At 45.5% G+C, this 22402-nt stretch overlaps 1 protein-coding gene across 1 annotated transcript; it reads left to right on the top strand.

The window, feature by feature from the left end:
• The first annotated feature begins 3430 nt into the window (after positions 1 to 3430).
• Cldn11 (claudin 11) lies at positions 3431 to 16165 on the top strand. The gene is made up of 3 exons (XM_028763925.1): positions 3431 to 3877; positions 7541 to 7705; positions 14933 to 16165. Exons 1-3 carry the CDS (start codon positions 3652 to 3654, stop codon positions 15163 to 15165), a joined length of 624 nt encoding a protein of 207 aa, XP_028619758.1. The 5' UTR covers positions 3431 to 3651; the 3' UTR covers positions 15166 to 16165.
• Positions 16166 to 22402: the final 6237 nt, after the last annotated feature.

The raw sequence follows: 22402 nt of genomic DNA, 5'->3' as shown, positions 1-22402 counted from the left end.
CCCTTAAACCTTTCATTTTAAATACCTTTCAGTAAGAGTAAAAATTTTCAGACCGAATATAATATCAGATTTAAGGTCAGAAGATAGAAACTCAGATCTCCTCTAGAACTTTCTAGTTCTGTGTCATATTGTGGGGATGTGGAGTGGTGACACTGCAGAGTTTCTGAGAGAAAAGTAACTGAGCTGGGATTGACTGGGAACCCACTGGTGACACTGTCTGGGTGTGGTTGGACTCACTGTCACATGGGAGTGGGGCCTGAGATTGTGTGGGGCTTGGGAAGTTCATTTATTGTATTGTATTATGTGGGAAGTCAGATCGTGATCACTGGGGACACTTGTGATGCAGTCACAGCAAGGAGCGTGGGAGAATCCCTACATTAAATAAAATAAGGCAGAAAAAAGAAAAACAAAACCACAAGAGAGCTGGTGGGCTTTACCCAGAACCCAGAACGCCTGGCCATGGGACTGTGGGCCCATGGTCTGTGCTTCAGTGGCTGCCTAGCCTCCTTTGGAGTGGATAACCTTTTTGTTCCTGGCTAATTTATTCAGTTAGATTATATCTCTGCTGGCCTCCCTCAGGTACCATTTTGTATGTGTCTGTCATAGAATATGATAACAATAGCTTAATTATTTAGTGTCTTGTCTCTTACACATACCTTGCATTTTCACGTGATTTATGCTACCTTCATCTTCACAATACCCCTGGTGGGAAATTCACTCTTCTCATTTCCAAGTGGATATCATGAGAGTCACATGGTCAAAGGAACAAATCTAGAAGGAATGTGTCTCCTGGTGTCGCCTTCCAAGACAGAAATTTTGACAACTTAGTGAGTCTTTTTACTACTCTGTGCCAAAGTTCTGAATTCTAAATTTGCAAACACGTGTGTGCGCGCGTGTGTGTGTGCGTGTGCATTCGATCATGAGACGCGTGGGTGGGCAGGCCATTGCGCAGCTCTGATTGACTGAGCTGTCATGTATAGAACATTAATTCTAACAGATTTCTAAGAATGTAAGTTTCATAGGTAGTTTTGTGATGAATTGATGGAACTTGGGGTTTTTATATTTTATATTGTACTTAGCAGAAAGCTAGTTTTGGAAATTAAAGGAAATACCTGTCAACATCCAGATGAGTAAACCCCGTGAAATACTCTGTAGATTTGGTGGTTTATATTTCTATAAAATAGTTTGTACAAGCCCTCACCTTACATGACCAAAAAAAGAATGCAAGAACAAGAATTCTGAGCTTCATATATAATCTAGCAGCCAGGTTTCCTGAGGATTTGTACCAGACATTACTTATAGACCCGTATGCATAGTGACTCACACACCCAGAAAGAGAACTGTAAGGTAGGCTACGTGTTCACCCCACTTTACAAATGACAGGAAACCAAGAAACATTACATAGGACCGATACAAAGGCTCAGCAGGCAGAGGCACTGCGGTCAAACCTGAAGTCCCGACTTCAGTTCCTGGGACCACGCGGCGGGAGAATGCTGACTCCTGCAGTTGTCCTCTGACCTCTACGCATGTGCCACGCACACACACACACACACACACACACACACACAAAGTAAGTAAATGAGAACGTAGTAAAAAGATGCATGAAATGCTCAGGAAACGAACACAAACACAATATTCTTTTAAAAAGCAGTGTGAACTGTTTTGACCCCGTAGGAAGTAGTTGGAGTCAGGCCTCGAACTATGCAGCCTGGTCCGGGGAGTTCGAACATTGACTGACATTGCCAATCAACAGCACCAGTTCTGTTTCAAATACTATGTAGGAGTTCTCCCCCATAGCCCACAGAAACTCTAATGAAGTGACCGCTACTCTCACGCCAAGACCAACCCACCAGTCACACAGGCTGAGAGACAGCCCACTTCTCTCCTCCATCAAGGGCAGTCTTGCCTTGAAGACTTGGTGACGTGTGTGACTCCAGCATGAGGAAGAACTGCAGCGAGCTCAACACCAGTTGTGCGTGCATGGCATCTGAGGCCTCTGCATATTGAGCAGAATGTATGTTTGCTGATATCTGCCACCATTTTAAATAGAATAAGTGGAGAGGGGGAAGAGGTCCAGGTGACTAGATCAAGCCATACAGTAAGATAAGCAAACACCTTCAAGACTTAAAACTGAGCAAGCCTGAAGCTGTAGCTCAATGGTAGAGCATTGCCTGGCATGCTCAAGTCCTCGGGCTCACCCCCAGTACCTCCCTCCACCCAAGGGCACAGAATGAGCCTTATCTGAATGCGTGTAGAGAAGGGGGATGGCAGGTAGCCTTTGCTGATAGCTTCTGCTTCCCACTCAATCTGGGCTAGCAGTTTTCTCGGTGGAGAACAGAAGCTAACTTATTTACAACGATCTGGGCAGAGTGCCTGGCTTTCAATGTATCATAAATGGAACAGCAAGCGCTTTAGGAGTATTCAGAAAGTGATAACGATGATAGATTCCCAGGAATGGTCAGGGACAGGAATGAGATGGGCCCATGGATTCTCCTTCCTAGCTGTGTGTGCTTGATGAGCTTTTCCTTTGTGTGTGTGTGTGTGTGGGGGGCTGTATCTCTGTGTAGAATTGACAGTTGTTCCCACTACAAAGTGTGGAAAATTCAGTAAGCTGTAGTATAAAAACACGTGTACTCAGTGAGTCTTAATAACAGTGAGTAATTGTCACCATTATTGTGACCAGAGTTAACTCTGCTGGCACCACGGGAAAGCATCTTTATTGTGTTATTTGTTTCTTGCAGAGTGTGTGCGTGTGTGTTTATGTGTGGTGTGTACGTGTGTGCATACGTGTGCACTAGGAGAATGTCCCGTGTCCTGCCTTATCCCCATCTACCTTATTTCCTTGAGTTACAGAACCTGACGCTAGAATGACAGCCAGCAAACTCAGAGATCCTTCTGTAGCGGTCCCACAGCGCCATGGCAGGCTTTTTATTGGGTACTGGGGATTGGGATTGAGGTTCTCACAAGTGCAAGCGCAGCAAGTGCTTTGACTCACTCAGCCATCTCCGGGTCTTTTCTTGTGGTAACATCGGAGCTCTAAATGTGTCCACTCTGTTCCTTAGGGGCATAGGAAACTGTACTAGGTGCTCTTGTTAGTGTCCATAGCTGAGAAGAGGGAGCGAGCGGAGAGTTGGTAGAAGATGAGGAGGGAGACACAGAGATAAGAGAGGGGCCTCACGAAGAGAGATTATGTTTAACAAGCCCAACAGGAGCTGGACGCACCCCCTTCACTCTGCGGGTGTCTATCAGGATGGGATTAATGTACTTTCCAGTGCTGAACGTGCGTCACCAGCCCGTGGGGCGGTCTGTTGCTCCTCCTCATCCCCTGCTCCCTTCCACACCCGGCACTGGAGCCTGGCCCGCGATTGGCCGGCTCGGCTCGGGGACTGTCGCGGATTGGCGCTTGCCAGCCCGGGCCACGGAGTTTAAAGAGGGGGCGGGGACGCGCTGCCCAGCAGCGTTGCAGTCCCCGCCAGGCGCACCTGTCCCCGCTGCTCGCTGTCGCAGCAGAGCTCGCCGCTTCTCTCTCTCCACCCGGAGCCAGCGGCTCGCGAGGGCAGGAGAGGACAAGCCTAGGGAAGGCTCTGTCCAGGCCGGCGCAGGGGGCACAGTCCGTGTGGGTCGAACCGTGTGGACGTCGCTGCGGCCACCATGGTAGCCACTTGCCTGCAGGTGGTGGGTTTTGTCACCAGCTTCGTGGGTTGGATTGGCATCATTGTCACAACGTCCACCAATGACTGGGTGGTGACCTGCAGCTACACCATCCCCACCTGCCGAAAAATGGACGAACTGGGCTCCAAGGGGCTGTGGGCCGACTGCGTCATGGCCACTGGTCTCTACCACTGCAAGCCCCTGGTGGACATCCTCATCCTCCCGGGTAAGGGCCCCCGAGCTTGCAAACAACTTCCAGAGGCAGGTTGGGCCAGAAATGGTGGTTTTAGAAAGGGCTCTCAGAAGTTTGGAGACTCAGAGACCTCCGGGTACATTTTTGACATCTCCAATCCAACCCTGTAGGAGAATTAGTTCTAAAGATCCACCCAGCCTCAGTTTCTTTATCTGAACATGAGATATAAAGGCAATTTGGCTACTGGTAACACTGGTCAACGATTTTGAGAATTTAATGAGTCAAATCATATATACACATGGTGGGAATCACTGTTGTTAATTCCCATGATGGATTCCCAGGTACCCAAGCTAATCCACCCAAGACACTACAGTCCTGGCCCCCTGGAGTCTGCAGTGGGCTTCTGATTAGGCCCGTCTATAGGACTGAGGAGGAGAGGACAAAGAGCAACCTCAAATAGGTGTAGGCTGAGCTCCTTAGATTTCCTGGTACTCAGAAGGCGTCCGGGTAAGGTTAAACTGTCTGGATTAGTGAATCCCGGTTGGTTCTCTCAGTTCAGGACCTGCTTTTCTGACTTGTCACCATCCCTACCTATCTTTTGCCCCAGGGATTCATCAATAGCAGGCTGCAGTGACTGTGCTAGCCCCCCCCCCCCACCAGGGTGACACCCTTGTCCAGTTCTATCCAGCCAGCTACTAGGTATTGGGAAGAACCAATACTCTGGGGGAGAGAAATTCCATCAGGAGACACAAGCCAGTCTAAGGTCATTGGGCGAGGGGGGTGTGGGGGGACGAGAATGTGGGAGGGTGAGGGTGGGGGCTCAGGTCAGGAAATGTTGGTCAGCCTCTGAAACCCAGGGTGAGGGAGTTTGGGAGTGAGCATCTTCCTTTGGGTGTCATGGGAAAGTTTTTGGAAACCTGTAGCCAGTTGGATGACTTGTGTGGTTGTGAGCACCACTTGTAGATTTCTGCTAGAAATCTGTCATGCCCTGTGACTTCACCGTCACCTAAATGAGGTGGCCTAACCCTCTCTGGCCTTGGGTGATGTATGTATTTAAGGGCATAGCCAGGCCCTTAAATGAGGAGATCTAAGATCAGCCCTAAGATCTCGAGAACAGCTAAATTTGTACCTTCTCCAGGGAGAGCACTGGGGATTCCAGAGACCCTGTACCCTCCTTTTAGAGCCTTAGGTGCCCTCTCTTTTCCAGACAGGACATTTGGAATTCACCTCCCTCCTTCCCAGCTCACCCATTGCTGACTTATCTTTATCCCAGGATGCAGAATTGGGAATTGAAGCCAGGGCTTTGTCTATGTTAGGCGAGCTTTCTACAGACTGAGCTATATTCCCACCCCCATTACATCTTAAAATCTCTTTGCATCTTTTGCTGGTCCATACCTTGCCTCTACCTCCTACTATACCACACAGTGCATGTCATGCCTGCCATTTGCTACCCCTCTCTCCACTTGGACATTCAGAAGAACAGACATTAGGGAATCCTGGTGTGGACTCAGGTTCAGTTAACACTGGCTTTGGTAGACCTGGGTTAGACTCCAGCACTCACAATCTTGGTTATCCGAGACAAGTTGCTAACCTCAATAAACCCTAGCAGTTTTTCTTTAAAGAATTTAAACCAAGCCAGCCAGTTAACTTTCAGGTCTGCTTGTGGGTGCCAGTGAGTCGAGGAATGAAGCCGGTTCTGAAGTAGGAGGTGCTTTAGAAAGGGTAAACGCCTTTTTCTACTAACAGCTGGGCATGGCTGTAGAGATTTTTAAGCGATATATAAAATTATTTTTGTTTCCTTCCCCTGAAATTACATTTCCTGAGCAGTCAATGCCAAACGATTTGTGTTCAGAACACACAGGCCACGCTGGGGGCAGGGAGTATATTTTTGTGGAGAAGCTAATTGTTCTGTGTTCCCCAACCTTACCCATCGTGTGGGGGAGGGGCATCCCTCTGTCTTTATCTTCTGATTTCTAGAAGTGGCCTTGGTACCGTAGCACGTGGACAGTCTTGTGCCATAAACTTCAGAGCATCGGTTTCTGTTGACTGCTGTCTTTGTGTGGGCCCTGGCTCTCCTCCCAGCTGCAAGGGAGGGCTGGGCCTCAGTCTCCTGGGGGCTCCAAGTCTATGATATCTGATATGTTATCTCATTCTTAAGAAGAGATGAGCAGTGGTTGGAAGACAGCCCAGGTGATACACCTTAAGGGGCAGTATTGATGCTGCATGTTGGCACACAAGGGAGGCTGGCTGGGTGTGACATGGGGGCCCTGGCACATGGAAAGAGCTAGGGTCAGTTCTTGGCATCGCTGTTAACTCAGCCTCTGTCAGGCCACTAGCTCTAACTCTGCCTGAGCAAATGAAGCAGATAGACAGTGGTCGTTCATAAACGCATCACTGTGTGTTTTTTTTTTTGGATTTTTGTTTTTTGTTTTTTTGCTTTTTGTTTTGTTTTGTTTTTTAAAGTGGGGAGAGTGTTTCAGTGAGAAGTAATAAATAATGTAAGAGTAAAACAGTGAAACAGTAAATTTAAATCTGTGAAACTCCCCTGGTATCCGGTCATCTTTATTTCACAGGAAGCTGTGCGTATTATAATCTGTATCTTCATATGTTCTCACTTAGCATTTTTGACAGTATGGAGTGGATACCTTTGCTCTACATTTCTCTTTCAACTCACTTTTCCTTCAGTGACAGTTATGCCATCTGTTGTGGGGTCATGAAGACCAAGACAGGCGTCTTTTCTACAGGGTTAGAGATATACCTTTAAAGTACTGACAGAACTGTGGAGAAATGTGCCCAACACCATTAGTGAAGCAGGAAATGAAACTTGACCAGCTGAGGGGATGGGAGTCATGAGGACAGCAGCCTCTGGGAAGGAGGGAGAGACGTGAAGTCTTAGTCTGAGCTTACAGTGCAGTTCAGGGCTCACATTTCACACCCAGTGTGAACTGAGGAGAAAATCATGAAGTACACTGAAGACAGTGATACCACACTAGGTTGAGTGTGGTACCTCGTGCCTATAATCCCAGCACTGGAGAAGCTGAGGCAGGAGAATTGCCTGGTGAGTTCCTGTCCTGAAAACAAAAAAACAAAACAAAACAAAACAAAACAAAACAAAACAAAACAAAACAAAACAAAAAGACAGTCTATCATACTGATACAGAGTAATAATGCCAGGTCTATTTGCTACCAATCTTTTCAATACTTAGCACAGAAATCTTTCTATAGACCGTTTGAATTGTGAGCTTGACTGTCAGTAGAACTCTGTTAGGCGGGTATGTGGGGTTGTATTGTCATCATCAATCTATAGATGAGGCAAGGGAGATACAGTAGGTAACTGACCGCTAATGTTGCACAGGCAGATCAAGCCATAGTAGACTGCAGTCAGCAACCTCACACCACAGGTGACCTTGTTGAGCATTTGCCTTTTTAAGTGACTCTTTAACAAGGTGTTATAGTAATGCAAGGGAAGGCTTGGCTGCTCCACCGTGGCGCAGTGTCTGTGTCTTCATCCGGGTTCTGGTTTTCTAACAATTTCCCTGAGTTGAAGGTGTAGGGTGATCTTAGACAACATTTATCAAATTTGAAATCTCAGCATGGACAAGAAGGAAGGTGGTGTTGAGTTCTTGAGAGGTGGCGCTCAGTAGTAGGAGGACTACCCCCTGGTCTAACCCACCCTCTCTGCTCTCTTGTTCCCAGGTTATGTGCAGGCTTGTAGAGCCCTCATGATTGCTGCCTCGGTTTTGGGCCTACCGGCCATCTTGCTGCTGCTGACAGTTCTCCCCTGCATCCGAATGGGCCACGAGCCTGGAGTGGCCAAGTACAGGCGAGCCCAGCTGGCTGGGGTGCTCCTTATTCTGCTGGGTAAGCTTTCTCTTTGGCACCCCAACTCCAGGGAATGTGAAGAATCTTGGATCTTGCAGTTTTGCTACTTCAAGAGAAATGTGAAAAGAACTCAAGAGAACCCACTTGCGACAGAAACCCACATTTGTATCCCTTTAGATCATATTCCAGAGGAAGTTTAGATGGGCCTCTAACTACACCTGTGAGAGGAGCCGATAGGTTAATAAGAAAACGACAACCCAGGAGAATCTGAAGGAAGTGGGTTATCGGGTGGTTCTCTGAGCAGGCTTCACAGTAGAATCGGATTTGAGCGGCTTGTAGTCAGACTTCATAGGAAGTCAATTGAACTGGAGTTTTCTGGGGATCAGGTCAGGAAAGATATTTTTAGGAGGCTCCAGGGGGTGATTCTCATTGCAATATGAAGTGAGAGCCTCATGAATATATACTGAGAGGACAGGAAAAGAGGAACACAAAGGAAAGGTGTGGAGGGAGGTAGACCAGCAGGTGATGGATCAACATTTTATTCAGTAACTGTTCATTGATCAAGTGTGGCAGGTACTGTGGTAGGCAGTGGGGTCCCTGATGGGGAAAAGGAATGCTTACTTTGAGTGTGTATGGACACTCCAAGATATGGTCTGTGGTCACTGTAAAAAGGCTTCCATGTAATAAACAGGGAGCAAGGAAGGCACCTAAGTCTCACAGGAATCCAGGGACCAGAGGGTTGATGAGAAGGGACCAGAGGGTTGATGAGAAGACCGTGGGTTGTGGGTCAGAATAATCTAGGTGGAGGAAGTGTGTGCTCACTCAGTCTGCTGATCATTCACAGGAGCTTGAATTAACTCACTGTTGAGGGTCCGGTCTGCTGCACTGTGTAATTCCATGTGTAATTCCAGCCCTTGCAAAGGAAAGGCAGGAGGATCAGAAATCCATCCTCTTGACTAATGAGGATAGCCTGGGATACATAAGACTTTGTCTTTTTTTTTTAAAAAAAGTTTCTCCTGGCCTTTCATATGAGAGTTCCAGAGGCGAGACAGCATGTTAAAGTAACTGCAGACAAGCCTTTGGGAAGGAGAGGACAGCTGAGGTAGATAGATGCTTGCATAGTTGCAAGTGTGCTGCTTGCTTTGCATTGTTTATCTTTGCGGTGGTGGGGAAGTATGTGTGGCTTGAAACCTCCCGGATTAGACCTTTCCTTCCTTCCTTCCTTCCTTCCTTCCTTCCTTCCTTCCTTCCTTCCTTCCTTCCTTCCTTCCTTCCTCTTTCCTTCCTCCTTCCTTTCTTTTTTTCTTTCACTCTCTCTCTCTCTCTCTCTCTCTCTCTCTCTCTCTCTCTCTCTTTCTCCAGAGCTTCTCTATGTAGCTCTGGCTGTCCTGGAACTTGCTCTGTAGATCAGGCTAGCCTTGAACTAAGAGTTCACCTGCCTTTGCTTCCTGAGTGCTGGGATTAAAGGCGTGCACCACAACGCCTGGTTGGTTTTCTTTGTTTTGCTACTGTGTGTGTGTGTGTTTACATATATTATGTGTGTGTGCATATGCATGGAGGACAGCTGGATCTCACCTTCACCTGGCGAACAAACTCAGGCTGCTGGTCTTGGAAGTGAGCACCTTTATCCACTGAGCCATCTTGCCAGGCCAAGGTTTGCTTTGTGTTTTTAAAGTGGCTTGGCGTAGGATAGCTGAGGAAAATGAAGTGGGCTAGAGAGAGGGTGTGCATCTGTCAGTGCCTGTCTGTCTGTCTCCATTCAGCCTGTGGGAGAAAAGAAATTGATCCCAAGGAGGCTGCACAGTGGCTTCTCATCACCAGAACGGGATTTGCAGTCTGGTTCTAGCTTCACATTTTGGAGCTGGCCATCTTTCTTTTTTGTTGCAGTTGGATTTATTTCTCAGCAGGTCTCTGCTTACCTTTGGGTTTCATATTGCTTTGACTGGATGGAGCTGGCTCTGAAGCTCACTGTCTCAAGAGTGTCACCTGTTGATTTCCTTCATGTCTTCTCACCCCCAGCCATAAGATGCTTGTTTGCCACTGTCAGGGGTGGGTGGGAGAAGGCAGCGTGTGAAGACTCCCTTTGTGTGCAGCTCTGGGTTATTTCCTCCCTCCCCACTGCTCTCAAGTGTGTCAAGGAGGCAGGCACTGCCTCTAACAATCCTGCTTCCTTCCCAGCTTCGTGAGAACAGTGATGTGAAGTATGGGAAATATTTAGCATGGCAGCTGGCACATAGTAGGTCCTGGTTGCCATGATTATGGTTGTTGTTGGCTAGAGGAACTAGAGGGCCAACCCAGTCACGTCTGAGTTCTGAGAGGGTCATGTCCACACACAGAACTGAAGAGGAGAGGCATGAATACACAATCATATAATCACCTGCATCTCCTGGCTTAATGGAAATATTCCTAACACAGAGACCAGGATATGGGAGCTCACAGAGGAAAATCTCCACTTCTTCCGTCATGAAGGGACCTTGAGTCCTTGTTCTGATTCAGTTCATTTTCCCCCTTGCCTCACAGTGGAAAGCCCTTCATCTGGATGTCTCTCAGAGAGTGGGCAGGGAGGAAATGGGGCTTGGTCACTCCAGGGAACTTTTTTCATTTTTTCTTCTTTCCTTTAAACATCTGAGCTGGTGGCTGTATTAATGGTGGAAAAGGCAGCGGTCAACGTTTGGGTTAATGGTGAATTGTGCTAGAAATAAGGGTAGAGGCAAATGCGAGATGAACTGCTTGTCATAGTCACAGATCTCCCACAGGTAAAGGGAATCTTTGTGTGTGGAAAGAGGCTGTGGCCTTTAAGTATGGCGGCGACCCTGCCCGTAAGCAGAGACCCAAACTGCTGTGTGAACCCTTCCTGGCTCTGAATTCTGGGATTGTTTTTTGAAAAAATATTAACAAGTATTTGGATACAAACATAATGTAGAGTGACTGGGGACTAGCTTCAATCCCCAGCAACACATACACAAACAATAAGAATAAAACGAAATTCAGCAGATAACCATGACGCTTGTTTTAGACTGTTATAGGGAAAACTAGCTGACGATACACAGAATAAAAACGGGAAAAATGTCAGTGTTGGATGCTGGCCAGGAAAATAACTGGCTCCAATATTCCATTGACCGGATGGCAGTTATAAATGCTAGGTTTTCCTGACGATTACCCTGGTGAGAGGAGCATGTCCCCGGATGGCTGCTTTTTTTATGTCAGTGCTTTAGAAAAAAGACAGGCGAGAAAAGAAAAACTCAAGTTTTCTAAGCTTCAAATGGGAAAAGAACAGCAAATAAACAGGATCCCACAACTCACCGAGAAACATCATTTGGTCCTTTACCTCCCCACCCCCATTTCCCTGTGTACATACGTAGCCCTCAAACTTAGACCCTAGTGCAGCTCAACTCAGCCTCTCTGCTGGCTCATCCTTAACTTTTCCATCTCCCACCGCTGAGGCCTTAGATATTTCTGATGAATATCTCAACATATCAAAGAGGATATAGTCAGAAAAACTCAAGTAATTTAAATGGTGCTTTAAAAAGTCCCTTTGGTGCTGAGTGTAGGATGCAGCTAAGCTTGAAAACACAAGCACACGTCATGAAAGGAGAGATGCCAGTGTCTGAGGATTTCCTGCATCTGTTGGCTTTTTCTTTCTCTGTTTTCCTCTCATCTGTTACCTAAAAAATCAGACATACCTGCGCTTCACTATGTCTTTATTCTTTGTGTGCACGTGCATGCATGCGGTATGGTGTAGCGTGCATGCGTTCTTGCTCGCTGTGTTGGGCGCCTGACAGAGTACGAGGAGGAGGACCTCACTTGTCTCGCTCTGTCACTTTTTGCCTATTCCCCTGAGACAGGTTTCACTCAACCTGGGGCTAGGTCGGCAGTCAGCAGGCTCCGCTGACCTTCGACTTCTGCTGACCTCCGACTTCTGCTCCCTACGGTTCTAGGGTTACAGGCACAGTGGCTTTGCCCAGATTTTTATGTAGGTGTTGGGGATTTGAACCGAGGTTTCATGCTTGCGCAGTACGTGCTTTTACTCACTGACCACGAAACTCCTCAGCCCACATGATTTTTCTTTGGCTAGGTTTTTTAGTTGATACCTTATAATGTCCATAGTTAAGAGGTTGCGTGGATCTCACTTAGTTTCTGCGTATTGTCATGCATTATTTAACCTCTAAAAAAGATGGAAAGATACACTTAAGCTTTGCTTTTTGCAAACGATCTTCTCAAATAATTTGTTTAGTTACAACATAACACAGAATTTTGGCAGAGAAATGTCCTGTCAACTAAGGAATACACTGTATTGCATTATTTGAAAATTGTCCACAATACAGGCAAACTTTTAAAAATCTTTAATAAGGAAGGGGTTTTATGTTTTTTGTGTGTGTTTGTGTGTGTTTCTCCTCTCTTTCCTCCTTCTCCCCTTTAGTTCCCTCTCTCATCCCTTAAACAGACTGCAGAGTCCTGCTCCTTCCTGTGCAGATGCATCTACTAAAAGTGTAAGAAATCTCAGTGCAAAGCTGGGCGGTGGTGGCGCACGCCTTTAGTCCCAGCACTTGGGAGGCAGAGGCAGGAGGATTTCTGAGTTTGGGGCCAGTCTGGTCTACAGAGTGAGTTCCAGGACAGCCAGGGCTACACAGAGAAACCCTGTCTTGAAAAACAAAAACAAAAAAAAAAAAAAAAAAAGAAAAGAAATCTCAGTGCAAAAAATAAATTAATGTCTTGTTTTAGAGACTTAATTTAAAAATAGATTCTGACATAAAATAAAGAAGTCAGAATATCCAGTTGTTTATTTTTTTTCTTTACCTTATGGGTAACTGTAACTTTTTATAAAAACCTTTTGTTTCTTTCCCAGATATCAGGACCATTTCGAACTTCATTTTTGGGATGGGGATTGGGGGGAGGGTAGGTAGATACACAAATAGAAACAAATCTACACGAAGTCCTTGAGAAAGCCAACAGTGATTGCAGTTTTATCACTGGTCATGTTTATCAGTGATGTGATGATTTGACCTGAATTTTCTAACTTCACAGGTCAATCAGCACTCTGTACCCCCTAAAGCTACTGCTGAAACGGAGTATATCTTCCTTTGTTTGTGTCTGGACATTTTTCCTTTGGAGTTCAGTCGGAGGTCACTGCTCATTGGCCTCTATCCCTTTCATGTTCTGTGGTGACCTGTCGTTTCTTGGCCATTTTGATGTGGTTCAACTTTGAGTACCACAGGAATTCTATCCGGAGTTCATTCATCGGCTGGAAGGAAAGAGCTCCTGGTGCTCAGTCTCCTTGTTTTGTATGGATTATCAGAGAGGGATGATTTTAATTAGGTAAACTGTGAGTTTGTGACTCTCAGTGTGTTAAAGTCACATTAAAATTTGTGATTGGGGTGTAGACAGGATAAAGTAGAACCAAAAATGAGACTACCTTTCATTCATTTGTCTGTCCATCCATCCATTCATCTGTCTTTTATTTGCCCACCCACTTATGCATTCAATCCTATGCAGGCATTGTATAAGTGTCCAGGCATTTCCCAGTTTCCTAGTGGTTTACATACAGTAAAGCCAACAGCGTTGCTAACATCAGCTGAATCTTTGGAACTCTTCCTAGCTGTTTTGTCTGTGCCTAGGAAATAAAGGAAGGCCAAGTGGACTGGAGGCCATTTCTGGTCTTGCTGTATAAAATCTAAACCTAATCTGATTGTTCTTAGTTTTCACAAAGGTGAGGAATGTTTTAAGTGCTTGTGTGGGTGTGCGCTCGTACGCTTCATACGTGTGTATTTTGTGTAAATACAAAGTAGCCCCAGAGAGTATCACTTAATTTGAACCATGAAGTGTTTTGAAATCAGTTAGCTTTCTGTGGGATGGACTGGTTGCATTGGCCCAGGTCAGTTGTTGGGGAACAGGACCTTTTCTCCCTACCGCACCCACTCAGTCCTTTCCCGGTTCCTCTCAGTATGCCCGGCATTGAAAAGCTCTCGCTGATTGCTGGCTTTGCCCACAGCAGAGTAAATGTCCACTTTTGGGGCTGAGGAAATCTCTGCTGTTTTGCTTCTTGCCATGGGAAACTCATAGCAATTTTCTTGGGCTGAAACATTCTAGAAGAGAATTTCTGTAAATTGACCCCATAGAGGAAGAGTTTAAATGCTTACATTTCCTTGAAAAGAATCTGGGTTAGCAAGAAAGCTCAGGAGGTAAAGACACTTGTCTCCAAGACAAGTTTGAGTTCAATCCTTGGAACTCACATAGTGGACTCCTGAAAGTGTCCCCTGACCTCCACACATACCCTGTGGCATGTGGGCTCTCTGATACACATACTCACATAATCAAAAACCGCCAATAGTTAAATTATTTTTACCTCAAGGACTATTCATTTGTGTGTTGGTGTTTTGTGATTGTGAACAGCACCACACAAACTCAGACCCTTGCCTGGTCCTCTGTCATCACCTAGCAACACTTACTCTGGCAAGAGAAAATGTCTAGGCCTTTGTAACATGGATTGAGTAACTCGAGAAAACGGGATAGAAAGCCGAGAAGGAAACCATCTTCTTTCCCAATTTTGAAGGGCCTGATTGATCATTCAGTCATTTAGCCAGGAATGGTGCTGAGCTGAACATTGAGTTTGTAGACATAAAGTAAGTCATGGCCCCTGCCTTCACAGAACTCAGAGTGTGGGGTGAGAACAGATGCATAAATCTAATATGCATAAAGTGTAATGTGGTTAGGTAAGTATAAAAATAGAATTGTAGCTGTACAGAGATAGGGATAAGGCTCAGTCAACAGAGTGCACCTAGCAAGCCGTGGGGTTTCCTCCCTAGTACCTCATAAACTGTTTATACCAGCTCATGCTTGAAATCCCAGAACTCAGGGAATGAAGGTCAAGGTTATCCTTGGCTACACAGAATAGCTAGCCTGGGTTATATGAGGCCTTGACCTGAAAAACCCAAAACAACAGCAACAACACACACACAAAAACCCAGAACCTGAACAAAAAGTAACACGACTATAATCGAAAACCAATATATGGGTTTGGGCATAAACGACTATATTGTCTTTACAAGGGTGTTTGTCTCTGCTATCTGTGGACCAAACAAGGACCAGCCACTGGACACAAGCCTGTAAGTCAGCGTATTCTTAGAGCAGAGGTTGCCAAAGGAACGGTGCTCTGTTTTGGTGTTTCTGTAGCTGATTGGAAGAGGCATAGCTTGAGCAAATCTGCCTACCCCGTGCACTTGGTGTGTGATAAGTGTGTCCAGTCACCCTCTCTCCCTGTCTCCCCAGCTCTCTGTGCCATTGTCGCCACCATCTGGTTTCCTGTATGTGCCCACCGCGAGATCACCATCGTGAGCTTTGGCTACTCGCTGTACGCGGGCTGGATCGGTGCTGTGATGTGCCTGGTGGGTGGTTGTGTCATCGTCTGCTGCTCCGGGGATGCGCAGTCATTTGGAGAAAACCGTTTCTATTACTCTTCTGGTTCCAGCTCGCCAACGCATGCCAAGAGTGCCCATGTCTAAGACGGCTGCTCCACTGCCCGCCGAGGTGCTGTAAATGCTGGGCCTGGGCCCTGGGTTTGCTCGCCACAGTGGGGAGAAGCCCACACCCCTGCCAGGCACTAAAGCCAAAGTTCTAGAAAGTATCCTGCCTGGCATTCTGCAGTCGTAACACCTCACCCACCTCTTGGTTGCCTTAAAAGAAAGCTCTCGCTCAGAAAATGCCCACTTAGTTTGCGCCTGGTGTTGCCGGCTGTTTGCTCTTTCCTCGGGCATTCCATAGTTGTTGATTAAAAAAATATTTTGTTTCTCTCTTAAATTCAAATGTCTTGGGAACATTGCTGGCCTGGGTGTGGATTGGGAGAGAAATAAAAGACGCTTTTCAAAGGGTTACCAACGACAATGGAAGCCTTAGAAACAGTGCTTTTCCCTCTTTTGGCTTAGTTTCAAGGTCACTTACATATAAGAGATAGAAACGGATAGACTTGGGAACACGGGTGGGAGGGTAACTCGGAGCTTTCCCTCCGTGGGAAAACTTCCCTTTTATAAGTTGAGGGGTTGGGTCTCTCTCTCTTTTTTTAGTTTGCTATTTTACATTTTTCTGTACGTACTTTTTCAAGATTGATCATTTTTTATAACCACGGATTTCCTGAAATTCTCAATTCACCAATATGAAGGAAATGAACCAAGCAGACGTTAATATGCAATAAATAATAGTACGAAGATTATAACTTTAACTGACCGCCCACGGTTTCCAGGTTTGTATGCTGTAGTTTTTAATTCTACGGTTGCGTATGCTTCAAATTAACACATTTAAGAACCTTTTCTCCTCTTCTATCTTTGTCTCCATTCTGTTAGCGATCTTGAAGCAGTATTGTTTAACATAAGTTGTACTGTTGAATTTGGCTTCATGGGTGTCAACACCAATGGTTTGTCAGTGTCTAAGACTCTGGACACTACAAGCTCGGTCCGGTGCATATGTTCAGGTAAAATCTGTGCAATAAAATAACAAACTGTCTCCAAAGCCGCTCTTTAGTCTTTTGTTGAATTCAGAGTATTGTCTGATTTAAAACAAACCTTCAACAAATTAATTTCTGATCACTGAGCAAAGAACAAACCATTAGGGGTTGAGGAACTGGCTCAGTGAATAAAGTGCTTAGTGCTTAAGCATGTGGATCTGAGTTCAAGTCTCACCAGCTCAGAAATTGGTAATCCCAGTGCATTCATATTCTCTCTCTCTCTCTCTCTCTCTCTCTCTCTCTCTCTCTCTCTCTGTATCTGTGTGTGTGTTGTGTGTAGTCTTGAAGTTCCCTGGGGAGTCTAGACAGGTAGAAAATTCCAGGTTCAGTGAGAGACCTTGTTTCAAAAAAAAAAAAAAAGATAATGAACCCAACATGAGGGTTCACATGTTTAATCCCATAACTTGGGAGAAAGAGTCAGGGGGATCTCATGAGCCCTGCTTGGTCTGTAAAGTGAGTTTTAGGACAGCCAGGGCTACATAGAGAGACCCTGTCTCAAAACCAAAATGAAACAAAACAAACAACAAAAAATATAAGAGTAGCTGGCAAGCTGGGTGGTGGTGGCACACGCCTTTAATCCCAGCACTTGGGAGGCAGAGGCAGGCGGATTTCTGAGTTTGAGGCCAGTGTGGTCTACAGAGTGAGTTCCAGGACAGCCAGGGCCACACAGAGAAACCCTGTCTCGAAAAACCAAAAAAAAAAAAAAAAAAAAGTAGTTGGCAAAGATGTCTGACTTTAACCTCTGGCTCACCCTCTCCCCCAAGCCTCCCCCTCCAGAGACACACACACAGACTGACAGACACATGCAGACAGACAGGCACACACACACACACACACACACCCTGGTCCCCCACACACAGAGCGAGGGGGGTGGAGGACACATGACTTTGGATTGTTCTAACTGGCTAAAAGGTTATATTTTATTCACTGGATCATGATGATGTGGCCTAGTTGTTCTCTAGATTCCTTAAATGTGACTTTATTGCACCTGTGTCACGGGCAAATGTGCAGCCATGAGAGCAGTTACAAGCACAATACGTCCCAGTACTGCCCTGAACACTTGATGAAAAGAGTGTCTAAGTCAGAAGGGAGGTGTGTACAGATTCATTTTATTGTGTCTTAGCTGTAATACTTTGATGTGTTTTGTTCAAATGCACACAAGACAGTTTGGATAAAGACATATTAAGGTTTTATTTTCTGTTTCAGAAACTCTGTCAGGTTCTCAGCTTTGTTCTAAGAGACAGGGTTACTGTTTTGACCTTACTCCTACCCAGGTATTCTGGCTTGCGAGATGGGTCAGTGGATAAAGTGCTTGCCATGCAAGCCTGGAGAGCTAGATTCCAAGCTCCAGAACCCATGTAAAAGCTAGAGACAGCAGTACACCCATACTAGGAGACTGAAGGTAGAAATAGGACAATTACCAGAAGCTTGGGGAGCAGCTAGCATCGGTAACAAGAGACATCCAGTCTCAAAAAGCAAGACTGGAAGAGAGGAGGGGCTTCCAGGGGTGCTCTCTTACCTCTACAAGTGTACCATTGCACATGTGCTCCCTACACACACACACACACACACACACACAGAGAGAGAGAGAAAGAGAGAAAGAGAGAAAGAGAGAGAGAGAGAGAGGGAGAGAGAAAGAGGTTAAAAGCACTAATTTCATTATCTAGTATCATGTATACCTAAGATTGACATATACTCTCTTTGAAAATGCCTATGCCAAAATACCATGTAGAAACAATTTCTAAGTTACTTATGCAGAAAGCCCACCTTCATGTTATTAAAACTGATTTGTTATGAGATGAAACCTCACGTCTGTCCTTGGTGATGTTACCTAAGGAACTGAGGACCTCATCTTAGAGGTAGGTCGTGCCTGAGTGTTAGGTTAGGGCTCACTGTCAGTTTGACGTAGGAGGCCAGATGCTCTTTGAGAATGCCACCATCCAACAGGAAGCTGCAAACTGTGTCTGAACCTTGAAAACTTCTGGTAGCCACAAATAAGAAAAAGCTAAAATAAATAAGTGAAATACATTTTAATATATTTAATTGACTGTAGTCTGTCCAAAAACTTCTCATTTCAGTATACATACAGCCATCAGCTTTCCTATGATGCCTCCTTGGTATGAGGACTTGGGGCTGGTATGTGTTTTACCTCCAGCCTATCTCAGTTTGGGTCAGCCATATTGCAAAGGCTGAGTAGCTGCAGGCTAGAGGCCGCTGGGTTGATTAGCCCAGCTGCAAAATACTAGGTTCTGTCTCTGTCATCCTAAGAGGAATTCAATTAATTTTATCTGCTTTCATTAGAGTTCCATTAGCCCGGGGCCGATACACTTTTTTGAGCAGTTGTTGTAAATCTTCATTCATATGGAGACAGTGATCCCTCCTCCTGTCCCCCAAGCACAGCCCAAAGAATATACTGCCAATGTATGCTGTCTACCTAAACTGCCAGGAGCAGGGAGTCTGTGCTCTGGAGAGCTGGTTCTGTCAGAAATTTCCCATCTGTAATCCTCCCACAGTCCCTGCTTTTTGGATGAGAAAAGTGAGTGGAGAGTTTATGTGGCTTGTGAGGGTCAGGTGGCCACTGTTCCGAATTGGATGGGATTTAAGCCTACACCTAAAGAGCTCACTGTGACTCTAGGGTGTCAGGCACTCACTTCCTCTCCCCTCACTCAGTAGATCTGCGTCAGAGCCAAGTGTATGGATGCTTGTGTGTACCTCAGCCTCGCTGCTGGGGTGGCCTCCATTAACACACTTTGAGAGACAGTGAGTTGAAAACAGTTCTCTCACATTTTTCTGGAGTGCAGAAATCCTGCCCTTTGTCCCATCTTTGATAGTCATCGGAGGCCGGATGATTTTCAGAGTGAGACTATCAGTTCTCTTTCCCCTCTGTTCTGAACAGAGCCTGGAGGGATCTTTGTATTGAAAATGGACCGGATCTGTTCATGCTTTCCAAGAACTCGGTAGGAACCAAGTCAAAACAGAGAATGTTTCCAGGGAAGTGTTGGATTTGGAGATGCTGGGGACAAGACTGGGACAAAGGGAGAAGCCTGTGAGCTTGGAGAATGCACGTTACACACTTGTGCTGGGTTGGTGGTGTGGTGTAACAATAGAACAAGGTCCGGCTCTGTCCTGGCCTGCCTCTTTTCTTGTTTTAGTTAGAACGAATCTGCTTGCCAGTGTTTCTCTATACAATGTACACAATGAGATGTAGCATCTTAAATGTTTGGCAGGACATTCATGCTCATGACATCACATGCTGGGAGGACAGGGAGGCCACTGTGGGACCGGCCCCAGGGAGAGGCAGCATCAGGACAGCCTTTGAGATGGCCCCACAAAAGAGTGTGTGACAGCCAGATGTGCGGCTTCATGGAGACTGAAGCGGGATTGTGGGAAGAACGTTGGCACATGCTGCTCGTGGCTTGAATAGCAGCTCTTGAGGAATCTATGTCTCTTTAGCTCGTGTATACCCAGAGCTCAGGCACCGTGGCCGTGTCTGGAAGGGTGAGTGGAGACAGGGGGACTAGTCACTGCTTTGTGCCCCTCTGTAGAAATGAAAAATGTGGGAAGTTGAAGTCATTCCTGGAGGACTGTGGAGGACACGAATCACATATGGGATAGCGTCAGAAGAGTGGTGACACCCAACTGTCTCGGCCAGGGATTTTTTTTTTTTAAATTAAAAGGATTTTGTCTCTTTCTTAAGCTGAGTTATTTGTAGTTCTGCTGCAAGTCTTGTTAAAGTGAAGATTCTGATCAATCCATGTGGTCAGGCCTGAGTTCTGCATTAATTAAAAAATATAGGATGGAAATTCTTGTTTTTCATTGATTTACATGTGTGTGGTTACACACATGCCACACTGCGCATGTAGAAAGAAGTCAGACAAAAGAGGACCAGTTCTCTCCTTCCACCATGTTGGTCCCAGGGATTTAACTCAGGTTGCTGGACCTGGCAGCAAGCACCCTTACCCATTGAGCCATACTGCCAGCCCAGATTTTGAATTTCTAACAGGCTTTCAGAATGTGCTGGTGCTGCTGGCTCATTTTGGCACCTGGGGCGACCATCCTCTGGAGGCTGCAATAGGAAGAACACAGGACATCTTAATGCATGCACACAGTGTACAGGCCAGCCTTGTGCATGCACATAATGAGTGTGTCTCTTTTGCACAAATTACTGGGGATCATTCTGTGTCTTTCTGGATAATTCTACAGCTTCATTGGCTGGTAATTGTAATGTGGAATCACTCACTTGATTTCAGGCCCTTTGTTCCTCATCAAAACGTTAAGTAGCCTGTAGGCCATCGCATGAAAGCTGGCTATTTAAATTCTAGGAGCTTTGTGTGGTGGTACACAAGTAACTTGGTAACAGTGGTGCCATATTTATACCAAACACTACAAATGAAGCATTTCTTCTCGTTGGCTCCTGTTTTCTGGGTAGTCATCAGACACTGGCCCACTAGAGCCCATCTCTGGGAGAACCATAGGTTAAGCCAATGACATGTATCACACTTTCATTGTGGAAGATGTAATCCTCATTTTTTTTTTAGTATAAAGGAAGGTATGGAGAACAAGGATAATGTGGGGAAACTGAGGAAAAGGAGAGGAGCTGGTTGTCAGATTGCAATTGTGTCTTGGTCCCATGTGGAGTGAAGGCCTTAGTACGTTCTCACCTTTTCTACAAGCCTGCATTTTAGTTTTGGAGTACAGGTGGAAAAACTCAAACACCGGGGTCAGCGGGTGGGTGCCTAAGCCACGCGGAGGGCCTTTGAACACATTTACTGTATTTTCTGGTCTCCTTAACTTGGTTCCTGAGGGTCTGGTTTTCTGCCTCATTACAAGAGGAATAAGTCTGGTAACAGCAACTAGAAGAGTGTTCTTTGCCAGGCACTGTGAGTCTCTTACAGATCACTAACACCGTGATCTTCATAACTTACAAATCAGGACTCATGACTGTATCCCTCTTTACAGATGACAGGGTTAGAACAGGGACGATGGCTTTCTGAGTGTCACAGCCGCTGAGTAACACCTGTTCATAATAGAAAGTATGAGCCCTGGAGAAGGCAACCTCTCCCAAAACCAAAAACCCACCACCAACAAAAGAACCCCCCAAAACCAAAAAACCACCACCAACAAAAGACTCCTCCCCCCAAAAAACCAAAAAACCACCACCAACAAAAGACCCCCCAAAAAACCCCAAAACCCACCACCAACAAAAGAACCCCCAGAAAACCCAAAAATCCACCACCAACAAAAGAACTCCAAAAAACCAAAAAACCACCACCAACAAAAGAATTGCCCCCCCAAACCCAAAGGCAGCCAGTCTCTCCTCATTAGAGTCATTTTCTTCCCTGTATTTTAAAATAAAAGCCCACATTTTCTACATGTAGCTTTGTATGTTACTAAAAAGAGAAACTTCCTCATACCTTTATGTAGTTTTCTGTAGTAGTGTTTAAATTCCTGCACAATCTTTCAGTGTCTGAGTGTATCCTAGTGAATTCTCAGGGATATTTCTGCCAATCTGGCCCCTTCTGAGTTTCTTTTGAGAGGAAAACCTTTGCTTATCTACATGATGAACACCTTAGGAGTTCTTGGGAAGTAATTCCTGGTCCCAAATATCTTTTATTTGTAGAGAGATGATGCGTAGCTTCTCCTAGTGCTTATGGTAGAAGGTAGCATTTCAATTTAGGAAGCTACTCTTTTAAAATTAATTACAATTTTTTTTCAGTTTCAATGGCATGGGATTATAGATAAAAATATTTGGAATAAGTAGTTGGTAGGAAAAAACTTTTAAAAATATTCACAACAAGAGGAAAGGTTTGCCAAGGAGAGATGAGGACCCAGAGTTTTCTTGAGGTCATCTCAGTACGCCTTGCTCCTCAGAGAAAGGAGCCTGCTTATATTCCAGAGACTCTGCATGGGGGTACACCAATACCTTTATACCCACAGTCCCAGGTTTGTGTGAGGACTCTGGGTCTTGCCAGATAAACTACTTCTTTTATTACTATGCATAACCCATGAGACAATTGAAACTTGCAGAGGACCAAGTTTGGATTTCCATCTCTTTCCTCCATAGAGCGGCTTACAACCATCTGTGACTTCAATTTCAGGGGACCAAATTCACTCTTTTGGCCTCTGTGGGCACCAGGCATACACATGATACAAACACTCATATGCATCAAACAAAAATAAATAAAATTTGAGAAAAAACCAAACCAAACCAAACCAAACCAAACCAAACCAAACCAAACCAA

The sequence above is a fragment of the Grammomys surdaster genome, unplaced genomic scaffold (assembly GCF_004785775.1).
Source record: "Grammomys surdaster isolate TR1022 unplaced genomic scaffold, NIH_TR_1.0 62, whole genome shotgun sequence".
Lineage (NCBI taxonomy): Eukaryota > Metazoa > Chordata > Mammalia > Rodentia > Muridae > Grammomys > Grammomys surdaster.
Note: the sequence above shows the minus strand (reverse complement) of the source record. Positions and strands in the feature narration are given on the sequence as shown.

Coding starts and splice junctions, on each gene's coding strand:
- Cldn11 (XM_028763925.1), top strand. CDS start 3,652: ATGGTAGCCACTTGCCTGCAGGTGGTGGGTTTTGTCACCAGCTTCGTG. Junction 3,878..7,540: donor GGACATCCTCATCCTCCCGG/GTAAGGGCCCCC, acceptor TCTTGTTCCCAG/GTTATGTGCAGGCTTGTAGA. Junction 7,706..14,932: donor GGTGCTCCTTATTCTGCTGG/GTAAGCTTTCTC, acceptor CTGTCTCCCCAG/CTCTCTGTGCCATTGTCGCC.